At 43.6% G+C, this 13,664-nt stretch overlaps 2 protein-coding genes across 22 annotated transcripts in view; one reads left to right on the top strand and one right to left on the bottom strand.

The window, feature by feature from the left end:
* CLCN3 (chloride voltage-gated channel 3) overlaps positions 1–10,098 on the bottom strand; it is an 82,620-nt gene extending 72,522 nt beyond the window's left edge. For both annotated transcript variants that reach the window (XM_074822823.1, XM_074822820.1), the window contains exon 1: positions 9,937–10,098. The gene's annotated coding sequence lies outside the window, so the exon portion shown is untranslated. The remainder of the gene's footprint in view (positions 1–9,936) is intronic.
* A 53-nt stretch (positions 10,099–10,151) lies between these two features.
* Positions 10,152–13,664, top strand: part of NEK1 (NIMA related kinase 1) — a 47,211-nt gene continuing 43,698 nt past the window's right edge. For 5 of the 20 annotated variants that reach the window (XM_074822836.1, XM_074822838.1, XM_074822839.1 and 2 more), the window contains exon 1: positions 11,423–13,606. In XM_074822836.1, the coding sequence (XP_074678937.1) occupies positions 13,490–13,606 (117 nt within the window). In that variant the 5' untranslated portion in view covers positions 11,423–13,489. Of the gene's footprint in view, positions 10,671–11,215; positions 11,234–11,399; positions 13,607–13,664 lie in introns of those variants that run through there. The other 15 variants (XM_074822831.1, XM_074822835.1, XM_074822833.1 and 12 more) reach the window with 11 other exon arrangements.

The following is a 13,664-nucleotide window of genomic DNA, read 5'->3' on the forward strand; positions in this document are numbered from 1 at the left end:
GACACCTTCCACTACACCAGGTTGCTCAAAGCCCCGTCCAACCTGGCCTTGAACACTGCCAGGGAGGGGGCAGCCACAGCTTCTCTGGGCAACCTGTTCCAGTGTCTCACCACCCTCACAGTAAAGAATTTCTTCCTTATATCTAATCTAAATCTACCCTCTTTCAGTTTAAAGCTGTTAGCCCTGATCCTATCACTACACTTCCTGATAAAGAGTTCCTCCCCATCTTTCCTGTAGGCCCCTTTTAAGTACTGGAAGGCCACTATAAGGTCTCCCCGGAGCCTTCTCTTCTCCAGGCTCAACAACCCCAACTCTCTCAGCCTGTCCTCACAGGGGAGATGCTCCAGCCCCCGATCATCTTCATGGCCTCCTCTGGACTCGCTCCAACATGTCCATGTCCTTCTTATGTTGGGGGCCCCAGAGCTGGACACAGTACTGCAGGTGGGGTCTCATGAGACTGGAGTAGAGGGGGAGAATCACCTCCCTTGACCTGCTGGCCATACTTCTCTTGTTGCTGCCCAGGATACGGTTGGTTTTCTGGGCTGTGAGCGCACATTGCTGGCTCACAGTCAGTTTTTCATCCACTACTACCCCCAAGTCCTTCTCCACAGGGCTGCTCTCAATCCACTCATTGCCCAGCCTGTATTTGTGCTTGGGATTGCCCTGACCCATGTGTAGGACCTTGCACTTGGACTTGCCGAACTCCATGATGTTTGCATGGACCCACCTCTCAAGCCTGTCCAGGTCCCTCTGGATGGCACATCCCTTCCCTCCAGCATGTCGTCGTCGGCAGACTTGCCGAGGGTGTGCTCAATCCCTCTTGTCCACGTTGCCAACAAAGATGTTAAACTGCACTGGTCCCAACATCGACCCCTGATGCAGTGTAGGCAGGAATTACATTGGTAAATGAGAACAGCACAGGAACAGCTACATTAATACTGGAAAAAGTATATAAGGCTATTGCAATTTTCTGCACAGTCTAATACCTCAGGCACTTTTCTGCTCCCAAACGCCAGACATCCTGCTTATCTTTCAAGCTCTACAAATAAAAGGTCAAACATAGAAGCAAGTCAGCTGAAGGAACCATTTCCAGTGCATTGAAGTGTCTCTGGAGAAGTCAGAGTAGGACAATAAGAAGTCTGATTTAGAGGACATTTGTTGCCAGGCGATCTGAGTAATCTGTAAATCTCAGGTATGTGCTCTGTTGTCCCATAAAACAAGGGGTGGCAGGAAACAACAGCATCTTAAATTTGTTATTTCCTCGGGAGGGTGGTGGAATAAAAATTTAAAAGTACTCCAAATTACAAATCTGTGTTAAATAGTTGAAAGGGGGAAAAGAGGGGCAGGGAAAGCCATAATGTTGAAAATTGCTGTTGTTGACAGAAGAGCTCTTTCCCAAACCAAGAATCTTGATAAACCTCAAAATCAGTGTAACGTTCAATTTTTCTCTTCAGTGCTAAGAACTAAGAGCTAAAAAGCAGTCATGTGTCCTCTGACTCACACATACCTTCCTGCAAATCCTACACAAGGACACTACCTAGTGAGAAATGCTACACAGACATAAAACAAAAGCAGATGCAATTAAAATACAGAATACAATCATTAGACATGTTCTACAGTAGAGGAAATGCAGTGATAACAATAGGGGAGTCATTTGCTGAAAATTTTTGAAAAAAAATGATAGAATTTTAAAAGTTTTAACTGGTAAGAACCCTCAAAAGTGATTATTTGTTATAAAGTAGACAGGAATTCTATACAGATGATCTTATTAAAAAGAAGTATCCAACTACCAAACACTTTAAGAACAGGTAAAAACATTCCCCACACCCACACTTTATTTAAAATTTTAACATATATCCCATATATATATACACGTCAGAACAACTGCCCAAGAAATGTAAGCAATGAAGAACAGCTTTGAACGCTTAATTCCAAACCTTCCGTATTACATTAATTTAAAACAGTACACTGTCAGCTTTTTTACTTTTTAAAGAAGCCTGCCCTTCAGAGATTTTAAACTCAGAAATTATAAACCTTTTACAACAGTTTTAAAACAAAGGCCATGTTGTGCCCATCCTCTCATCCTTAGCCTCACCAGTGTCAAAATTACATTCCCATTTTCATTGCAGCCTCAGCATATCTAGCCTCCATTTATTTCTTTCGCCTGTGACGTGAAGATAGTTAAACAAAATGAGAACATCACTCATCTTCCAAACTTCAGGTTTGGAAAAGGGGTGAATGAATTGGGAGGAATTTCTCAATATAATTTTTAGATCACTAGCAGACTATTTCTTCATAAAAAGGCTCAAAAAAATCCTACACTTAAAATACAGAAGGGAAGATGAATGAAATAGCAGCTTTCCTGAACTTGATCTCAAGTCAGCTTAGACCACAGAAATTCTTAAAGATACTCAAGAACCCAAACAGTTAAAAATATGGTAACCTCACAAAAATAAATACACAGAAGATCATTCTCTGTAGCATTCAAAAAAAACCCCATCTGACACTTAACTGATTTCCAGAACAGTGTTGCTCCTATTGAAACCATTGAATGAGAATGGATCTTGGCCAATTTTTTAGTCATATTTAGAAAAACAAAGTCAGAAAGGTACATTGCCAGTTAGCTGATACTACTTGAGGGTTTGGTTTTTTAAAAAAATAAATAAATCTGTTTGAGTTTATGTAGTAGGTACTCTTGGAATAGAAGATTAATCAATTTCCAAAAATATACATATATAAAACTTAGTTTAGTTCCATTCAGAGCTACTTCCAAAGTAAAATTAATGTTCAATGAGGATAGAGACACACACTCAAGTGTTCTTTAAACAAGAAATAAACAAGGACAAGCACAGAAACACACAGACAAAACTACATGAAAAGATAACACTTGTAAAGCATGAAGGTAATCTCAGCTTTAAAACTATAACAAGACTCAGATCTACTTTCTAGATTCTACTGAATCTTACCACTCTTAGTTATAAAAGCTTAATATAATAACAGCCTGAAAAGTTTTTTCACTTTTATGATACATACCAATACAGAATAGCACCACTACAGCTGATCTTCACAAAAGCAGAATCAACAATACTTATTTTTGATAGCACTTACCTTCTCAGCTTTAAAAAAACCCCACCAAACTAGTTACAGCATGAATACTGAACTCATGCTTCTAATCATATGATTTCAAACATTAAGGGCATTGACTTTAGTTTGTATAAAGTACTCAGAACTACTTCATCTCCACTCTCTAAAATGTCTTAACCACTAAGGCTATGGCTAGCCATAGCTGTAACAGCTGAAGACTTGTATCACCCAGCACAAACACATTAGCCTACCTGATGAAAGGGATTGCTTCTGTCACACCCACCAAGTTACTAATGTGAATACTGTTTAATTGCTTTTGACCAAAACTGGCTGCATGAGTTGAAAACTCAAATTTAAATTTACTAACCTAACCTCATTTATTAGAAACATTGGAAACAACTCTGCTATCAAGAGTCGAGGAGTAGTCTCCCACACAGGCCCAGTAATACACAGCTACAGGAGTGGTAAGATCTTTAAGGGGTTTTTAGTTAGCTGCTTTTAAAAAAAAAAAAAAAATATATTAAGAACATAATCCGTTAGCATGAACCTGAACTAAATATAAAAGCAAATATAACTCAAAAGCTCAAACTTCACAGGCAAATACTGATCCTTAGCCAAGTCATGGTAAACAACTGTGTCCATGGCTGCCACTTCGGTGCAAGCGTAAAACACGTGTAAGATACAGTATTAGTTTCTAAACTAATGGGTTAGTACCTACAGCTGCACATATTCTGTCCAGGAAAAAAAAGATGGAGAGTCTCCTTAGCAAAAAAAAATCTCTGACGTCCCGTCCGTGGTCACGTTCTGATGAAAATAACACTGAAATTTGTTACGACAAATGAAAGGTAAAACCCATACTCCTCTTTTGAAGGACAGGAACTATGACTGTAGGTTCCGTTGCAGACAACGTAACTTTTGTCTGTTGAATCTTTGGCCAGGATGCTGATTTTCTATTTGATGAAAAGACAGAGCAACAGCATATAATCTTATCTTTACATTTTTTAAAGGATTTTGCTCCTTTTGTATGTGGACTTGTGTTGCAGTCAGCTGAGGGATACACAAACAGTAGAGTAAGAGCTTTTACACACCACAAGATGACCAGAAATCTTGTTATTTATACTACTTTTCTTTATCTTTCCAGAGAAGTGCATTGGACAGTCCTTAGCTATGTGCACAGGTTCACACCTGAGTTAGGTGTCTTTCAGATAATTTTATTCAAGTTCAATGCATTTGTATCTGAATGATGTGAAAGTACTCAAGGAATGAAAAATAAACTTTCAATATAAAGGAAATAAGAGACCATCACAGAAAAGAGGCTCTGTGAGCCAAGACAAAGAGCATATGAAAGCAGCACTGACTCCGGCAGAAAAAGAAGCACATGAAAATTATTCGGTTTTGACAGGCAAAATTGTAACTCAGGGTTGTCAAATTGGAATCTGAAAAGCAGTATTATCCCCAGTTTAAGCATCTTCTTGATAACAACAGCTACCGCAGATTTTTAAGGTCTTTGTACTGAATTCCAATTTCTTCATAAACACACAAAAGCCCATGAGATCAAGGAAAAAATCCTACAGCATTCCCCAAAATACAGCACAGGCATACAACCACTGCTTATGAAATCATGTGGGGACCCCTGGTGGTTCCTGTTTACTTACTCTCCCTACTACTGATTTTCAAAGCAAAGAAAATACCAGCTAATGAGGAACCCATTCACTGTACTCTGGTTAGAAATTACACCTATCAAGAAATCAAAAAGGCTGGGGGCTCTTCTCACTATGTCTAACAGAAAGATAAACTGGCAGATGCACTATGTTTTCTTGCTCTGAATCCTCTCAAGCAGCAACATTAGGGTTGCAAGGTGAAGGACTAAAGGGATCTGCAGTCAACACCAGGATCTGGCTCACGGGTGACCTTCTTGGCTCTAGCTAGACAGAAGTCACCTCATTTTTGTAAATACAGCATATCTATTACTGATTGCCATTCTGGTGGTCTTCAAAGGATGGAATAAATAAATCAATCTGTCAAGAGATAACCCGTGAACCTCTGATGTTAATAAATAAGATTGTTAATGCCTTTTAATGCTTTTTAATAAAAACATATAGGCCAACCAAGACACTAAAAAAAAAAAAAAGGCAGTGAAGCCCTAGATGCACAAACACCACCAAAAGTATTCACTAATTAAGTGTGTTAGCAGTTCTGAATGCACAGTAAGTTCCCCTCACTCCTGGCAAGAGTCTGGAGGGAAATTATTACCGTTAAATAGTGGTATTAAGTTGAAAGTGAGAATCAAAGTGGATATTTTATGAGGAAAAAAAGAAACTGGCTCCATGGAAGATTTTTAATTTTGAAAATTACACAAAAAAGATTCAGCAATACTTTACTAAAAGGCTTCTAGCTAACAGAGTACACAAGAAGGTCAGTTATCTTAAATGTGTTACATAACAGCGATGAGGTCAGTTCACCAGGTTCATAGACCAAATTTATTAAAAATAATCCATCCCCTATCCAAAGAATCAAAAGGGATTTTTTAAAATTTGTTAGAGAGGAACAAACATTGAGATTTTTGTATTTGTGGTAATAACATGAATACTCAAGAGCACAGGTTGTTAGCTCTCCTTGAGCATTCTGCAGTCTTATAAGCCTTGTTGGGTAATTTAAAAGAATATTCATGACTCAGCACAAAACAGAAGAAAACTGGTAAGTCTGATAATAATTTTAAGTGTTTACTCATTCTTACAGTGTTCCATATGAGAATAAAAGTTTTCTGCAAGTCAAGCAGTGAAAGTCAAACAGTAATAAAAAAAATCTTCAGTTTTCTTTCCTACTGATACCCCCTTTGTAGATTCACTTTTCAGAAACAGAAAATTAGTGTGTTTGGAAGCATATGGAGAACTGTCCCGTCCCCCGTCCCCCCCCCCCCATGCACAACAGATGAAATTAACAACAGAAACCTCAGGGGAAAAGCTGCAGTAGATCAAGAACTGCAGATAACACATTAAAACCAACAAATCTGGCAGAGAACACTAATTTGGAGATAAGAGTAGAATGAACTCAAACACAAACTTATCTTTAAGGAAAACAAGTACTTGAATTTTAACTGGCAGGACGTCAAAATATTAAGTCACCTCAGGAGCTCTATCTGTAATTTAAACATACTACTATAGTGAAATTACATTTTTATTATATCAATTCGGAAATGTTTCTTCATTATACTGTATAAACATGTGCATGTATAAACATGCAAAATGCACATCTGAATCCTTCTTCGTTCATGAACTTCTTAGATAAATTTATCAAAATATACCAAAAATAAGAAAAAAAGTAACAGCAAAGGTTATTTTTATCAAATAGGACTGAACTTAATTCACTTTTCCCTCCCAGAGTAAACAGAGTCTATTCTTGTAACTAGAAAGCCTAAACAAAACGCTTAACAAACAAAAAGCTGAATCTCTAGAAAGTTCAAGGGGAAATAACTGACTCGATTCTCTGCAAGTCATTTAAAAACCACACTGGTACCTACCATGAAGTTATAAATCATCTTCTTTCCATTCATTTGCAGGCGTACATATCCAAGATTACTCACTACTCAATACAACCAAATAAGGATACTCTAGATGTAAACAGATTTACAGCTATTTTAACAGCTTTGTCAACTCTCTTCTCTCTGATAATAACAGGTATTATCAGCTCATTAAGTGTAACCACTACCTCAATGTTTTAGGTTGATTTTTCGGTTTCTATCTTTTTAAAGCAGAGCACACCTCCCAGCAAAGATTATTTTTACAGTCTGTTTACAACCCTCTTATCAGAATCAATTTAAATTAACACTGTTTTGTCTAAACATTATTCTCTCAGATGATTTTATAAAGGCTTCCAAAATTCAAAAACAAGTTAAACAGCTACTAAAATTTATAATTATCAACTTTCTAATACTCTGAGGACCTTCAGTTTCCAAAGCCTGGCATATAAACAAGTACCAAGTACTATGTAGCAGAGCCTGGAGCTGCGTACCTCATTCATGAGCACGGGTAAAAGGGCGGCCTGACACCTGAACAGCTTTAGGAAGTCAGCCAACACAGGACCTGCACTTTCAGGTTATCACAGAAGGGCAAGACTGACACAGGGAGCGCCGAATTGGGAACTTGCTCTTGGAGCACATTGGTACAAAGTTGAAATCTTAGTCTGGGGAAAACGAGCAGGGAGGGAGTATAAGCAGTTTCATGCGCATGATCAGTGCCAGTGCTGACCACCTTCAGAGGTTACTGGGTTACAGCTGCGGCCAAGGAAGTGCCAAAGCAAGAAGTTTAGGACATGAAACCTAGAGTCTGAGAATTAGGAAACTAACTTCAAACAACTCGAACTGGCACTGTCATTTCTGGCACAAATCTCTTCAACTGTAGAGCTTCTATTCCACTTTTTATTATGACCAAGTTAAAAATATCCCAACTGACAAATTATTATTTACCCTGAAAACTTGATCTTCCCGGTAACACCTATCCACACGCATATTAAGTCACTTAAATAAGGGGAGGGAAAAAAAATTCTGAAAGTTCCTAAAATGCCTTTTGGCAACGGTTGTGAAGTTGTCCCAGCTTTAGTGATTACATTCAAAGACTGCAACTCTGATGTTCAAATACCAGGGGAAGACACACACACACACACAGAGGCCCCAAGACCCCAGAGCAACAGCAGGGCAGGAGGAAGCCAAACTGCATATTCAGTGAACAGGAGAATATATATTACACAGGTAGATCCAGCTGTTCATAAAATAACCAGTGCACAGTGGGTTCTCACTTGCAGCTTACTGAAACATCCATTTGTGACAAACATTAGGTGTGGAAAAGACCACAAGTGGAAATACAAACACAGTTCCGAGAGAAAAATGCAGGTAAAGTAATAAAATAAAGTGGCTCAGAGGAATGCAGTCACAAATAGCAAAGATGAACAGATTCAAGTGCCTTTCCCAGTTGAGGACTTGGATTGGCTTGTTCAATATTAAGCGAGAGAGAAAAGCTATACCCCAGGATTACCTTAACTTGCAAGTATGCACCACAGGAAGAACAGTGGCATGTAAACCACTCACAGATAGGATCCTGTAAAGATATGGGGCAAAGACAGCCTTGGGAATCATAAAACAAGGGAAATGTATCTCTAGAAATATTGCAATACCCATTGTGCATGACATCTACTTGTCAGGCAAAGAATTTTTAGGACTGACAAACCAATACTAAACAGAAGCAAATAAGAAACAAGCTCCATTTTTTCTGGGCGCTATATACCTTTTAGTTTCACAGGTGTTGCAGACAAATGCAAAGGCATTTTATTTCAAACTGTGAGTTTCAAGCTAGCAGCAGTTTTCCCACAGCAGAACTGCTTCCTATTTTGACAAGTCAAAAGTACTAAGTGCAAGTTTACATCTGGTTGCCAACCAGAGAGACTAGACATCAAATTTCAAGCAGTTGGCCAGAGTAAAACTTTTATCTTAGAAAAAAATCATAGCGACACTTGGGAAGTTCTCTAGGGTCTTATTTTACTTCACCAAGGTATATTTCCTGTAATGCACAAACGACTTTTTTAAAAATTTTACATTACAGCATATTGAAGTTTCCTTAAATAGAGAAACAGTATTGATAACTTGCCATGCCAACATGTCCTTCATTCAAATGGCTGTTTTTTCAAAGAAGCCTCTAGGTTGCCAAGGGATACAGAACATAAACCCTTCACAGGTCCATCCAGAAAGACGTTTGAAAGCAAAAAGTACCGATACACGTGACACTTAAACCATCATGAATTAATGTCTTTCACAAACTCTGCACCATAAACTTCAAGGTGCAAGTTCTAAATGATTACCATTTTGGGACATCTTTCCAAAAGTATTTTTAAGTGTCTATTCCCACACAATTTAGCACCAGAAACATTTTTGATTTGCTTTTAAGGCCTTGTTTTACGTTGTTCAGTACTTTAAAGTGTGACACAGCAAATCTACTATATAACACTGAACGTTTCACTACCAGCACACAATTTTTCAATTGCCGCTGCTCATTTCAGGTGAGAATTGATTCATACCTGTTTTACACTCAGGTCCACGTTTTCAGATAGGGAAGGGGAGGATTTTAGATAAGTAGGGAAGATATGTGAAAGAACGCAGTCAATCTTCAGTTTCAACCTCGTTGACCTGCACCCTCCTCATTTAATTAAGAGGCTCCAATATGAACCCATTATCTCCCTCTCTTGTGTAACAGCAGCCTTGCTAACCAACTTGCTAACCTTGAGCCAACGTGAAATGAGCAACTCAAGCACAATAATACTTCTGACACCGTCTACGTGGGGAGAAGACTCTGGCTCTTCCACGTTGCAGAGTCCTCGGCCTTCCGTAGGCGAACGAGAGCTGCCACGGAAGGACACCGAAATCAGGTGACAAGAGATTACCCGCTGTGTAAACACGCGGGGTACTCGCCCTCACCCCGGCCTTTCCCGCTTCGGGCCAGGACAACGGGTAAGTTGAGGGGCTCCGTGAGGAGCCGCCGTTTCTGCCCCTTCCCGCCTCCCGGCCGCAGGACGAAGAGGTCTCGCAGAGGAGGTCGCCGCGAGCGGGCCGTGCGGCGGGGGGCTGCCTTCGCCTCGCCTCCCGCCGCCGTCGGGCCGGAGCCGCCACCGCAGCCCCACTCGCTCCGACGCCAGCGGGCAGGACCGAGCGGACCGCCCACGGCGCCTCCTGTCACGGCGCCTCCTGTCACGCCGCCGTGCCTGCCCCGTGCCGTGGCCCTCCGCCGAGAGGGGGGGGGGGGGGGGGCAGCCAGCGGCGCCGCGCCGCGCCGCGCCCCATCCCGCCCCGCCCTGCCCCGCCCCTACCTGTCCGGGTGGCGCCGCCTGCTGCTCCCCGGGGAGGCGCTGGCTCATCCTCCTGCGGCGGCGGGGCGGGGTCGCAGAGACGCCGCGGACACCGGCTCGGCCCCCGGCCCAACGGTCGCTCCGCCGGCCAGCCCGCCCCCTCGGCCTGGGGGCGGGGCGCCGTGCCGCGCACGCGCGCCAGCGCCGCCGCTTCCTGCCGGGCCGCCGGAGTCAGCGTCACCGCGGTCACTTCCGGTTCTCGCGGCCGCGAGGCGCGTGCTCGGTGAGGGAAGCTGTCGGGGCTGGGGCTGGGGGGGCCGAAGGCGGAGCGGCGGTGCCGACGGCCCCGACGGCGCCCGGGTGTCGAGTTCCCTTTGGCGTCGGAGGCGCGGCGTAACGCGGGTGACGGGCCCGGGTTACAGCTCGCCACTACACAGAGCGGGCGGGAACGGGGGGAGCAGGAGATCCCCGTGCTTGGGAACGGGGAGAAAGCGGCTTCCCGGGTCAAGGAGGAGGCCTGGTACACCGCAGGGTATCCCGAGGCGCCTCTGAACTCCACGGGCACTGCACGCTCTGACTGCAGGGTCCTGAGAGCTTCCAAACGTTACCGGCAGGTGAGGCAGAGCCCCATCGCTACGTGCTGCACCCCGAGGCCGGCACCGGGCGGTTCAGTGCTCGCCGAGACACTGAGGCCGGTGACGAGTTTACTGAACATATGCTCACAGAATGGAGGTTACAACAAAATACTGTGGCAGGTTAGGTGCTTTTTTTTCCCCCAAGGGAAAAAGACAAAAATATCCGTAGGTTCGCTTATATAAAAAGACTACCAAGACTGAGCAGTGTTTTGTAGTGTGCGTCTACGATGACGGACCAAGACAACCGGACTGAGAAGGAGCACTGTGAGTCACGAGGGTTCCCGAGTAAGATTTGAGCACAGCCCTGGGGGAAGGCACGTACCGCCGGTGTCAGGCCGCGCGGTCTTGTGGGTCGTGGTTGGTTCGTGAAATATTTCTAGCTGGGTTTTTTTTTCCCCCCAAACCACAAATACCCGTTGCCTGCGCCGCCCCGGCTGCGGGCAGGCGCAGCCAGAGCCCCGCCTCCCCCTCCGTCACGTGACTCCTGGCCGCGCGTTACCACGGTGAAGCACCGCTAACGCGGGAAGGGCGGTCTGCCGGGCCTGCTGACCCGCCTCGGCACGGGTCGCCCAATGGGAGCTGAGCTGCGGGGCGGGCCAGCCAATAAGGGCTGAGGGGGGCGGGCTCGCGGCGGGCGTGAGGTTGGGTTGAGCAGCTGTAGCAGCGGCGGGCGCGGCGGGGAGGTATGCTGGGAGGAATGCTGGGCTGGGCTGGGCTGGGCTGGGGGGGCGGTGGCGGGCGGGGCCGCCCCTCTGCGGGGCTGGCGCCGGGAGCACCCGCTGGCGTGGCCAGCTCGGTGGCGGGTTGCCTGTCTCAATCGCTCCGGGGCGGGGGGGTCCCGGCGGCACCTCTCGGCCTGGCGCTGGTCTTGCCTCAGCTGCGCGGGGGCGGCGGCCTGGTGGGGCCCGGCTGAGGAGCGCGGCCCGGCCCGGTGCCTGGCCTGGCCCGGGGGCGTCTCCTGTCGCTGGGTTGGGGCCGGCGGCCACTGCGCGGTGCCGCTTGCCGTCCCCCTGGTCGTGACTTGGCTGTGCGGTTCGAGTTTAGTCGCTTCGCTTTCTCCGTGCTTAGCGCTCGGTCGAGGTGTGACTTGTGCCCTGGCTCGCAAGCCGCCTTCGCGCGTGTCCGTGGTGGATAAAATGACTTCTTGCCCAGGGGTTGAAAAGCCAACGCCCTGTCAGCGTTGACGTTCTTTCTCAAAGCTTGTATTTCCTATCCCACGGATAAAAATAAGCCATCTAACTTGTACAAAATTATATCCCCGGTCTGATTGAACTGTACTTTCTTGCCCACAGGCTGCTTAGTGATCGTTTATATTTGCACGGAAGGGCGTGCAATAGGAGCCCTAAGCTAAGCCTAATGCAGCTGGTTTAGTTGTAGTACGGCACAGGTTGTTTCATAAACAAAGCAGGGGTGGGAAAAGAACTTAGTAAAGCCATGTGAAGTTAAAGTTGTGTCCCACTTGCTATGTTTTACCATTGCCCAAAAATGAATATTGATGTTAACATTGTCACTTTCAGAAGTGCAACTTCATACACACTAAACTGCCTTTTTGTACTTCAAGACAAAAAAAAATAAAACACCAGGACATTGCAGGCCTATCACTTTCACTTTTTTTGTTTCCTGGTAGTTATCCTTAGTCCTGGTTGTCTTACCATCACCTGTTTTGCAGAAAAGATTACTTGAGTTCTCCTGTATTTTGTCTCGCTATACTAATCAAGCTTACTCATTTTAGTCTGCTTCCATGATATGGGTCCTTCATCTTCCTGAGACTCTTTAGCAGCATCTGTGTCTGGTGCTTGGTAATTCTGTGACAAAAAAGTGAGCCTAAATTGGGGAGAAGAGCCTCACCTGAGATGCATGTGAAGTATGGATCTAAGCTACAAGAGTCTGCTGTCGGAAGGAAGCTGGGTACAGCAAAGCACAAATGCTGGTGGTGCTCTCAAGTGAGGTTTGGATGCAGAAAAGCTTAGGAACTTTCTGTCTTTTTCAGCTTACAGAAACTTCCTCAGGGTATGGAAGTTCATTCTACTGTAGAAAAGATGACCTTTTAGGCCACCATGGATTTGTTTTGACATTTATCACTTTAGTCCTTGTTTTGCCAATCCTCTTTGCTGTTCTGACACTTCTCTATATTGCCATACCTTCCACATGCAGATCACTAGTGGCTTATTTTTTTACCAAAGTGTTTTTTTAATAGAGAACCTTAAACACCATCAACACTTAGCTGAATAATCTGTTCAATCTCAAAAGGTAGTTTAAGTGGTCAGATAGTACATTAAAAATACCAATTTGGACCATTTTGTAATGAATTTATTTTATATGCAACACAGAAAAATATCTGAGTTTTTTCAGTCACAGTTAAGGTCCCACCTTTCTATATTGAATAATGTTCATGGGGATATGTGGAATTCAGTCCATTTTTTGGCTTCATTATAGTGGCTAACTTCCAAAATAGTGGATTTAGTGCTTCTTGAGAAACAACATGTAGGGATTTTTTTCCCCCCTACTATCATGGTTCTTCCAGATAAAGTTGAACGAAAGATTGTTAACCAGGTGTTGTAGCTCTATGTGATGTTTGTGTGCTAGCTGAATCAGAAGTTATGGCACTGACTTCTTGCTTTATTTGAAGATAAAACACATCCTTTTTTTGTACTGTTTGTCAAGATGAAAGATTAAACCAGTTTTAGCAATGTAGACCTTTTTCTACACCAAGTGAACCAACTGTACCAAAATAGAGTTGAGACTAAGAGTAGATGATTTACAGAAAAGCTACAAAGCATGTGATGCAACTGAAGAGACAAGTGGATTGACATTTTGAGTAAAAAAAAAAAAAAGAAGTAACATGACCTGCCAGGCTGAATGATTAAGGATGGCTATCTAATCTGTTTTGTGGGTTTTTTTGCCTAGTACTTGAGTAAGGATGCCTTAAGAAGATAACTATGGATAAATATATTAAAGTGCGGAAGATTGGAGAAGGATCCTTTGGGAAAGCAATTCTTGTTAAAGCTAAAGAAAATGGCCAACAGTATGTTATTAAAGAAATAAACATCTCTAAGGTGAGTGATTATTCTTAATTACTGAACAATTCTTTCTGTGTTTTTGTTCTCAAAAATC

The sequence above is a fragment of the Strix aluco genome, chromosome 4, assembly GCF_031877795.1.
Source record: "Strix aluco isolate bStrAlu1 chromosome 4, bStrAlu1.hap1, whole genome shotgun sequence".
In the NCBI taxonomy this organism is placed as follows: Eukaryota; Metazoa; Chordata; class Aves; order Strigiformes; family Strigidae; genus Strix; species Strix aluco.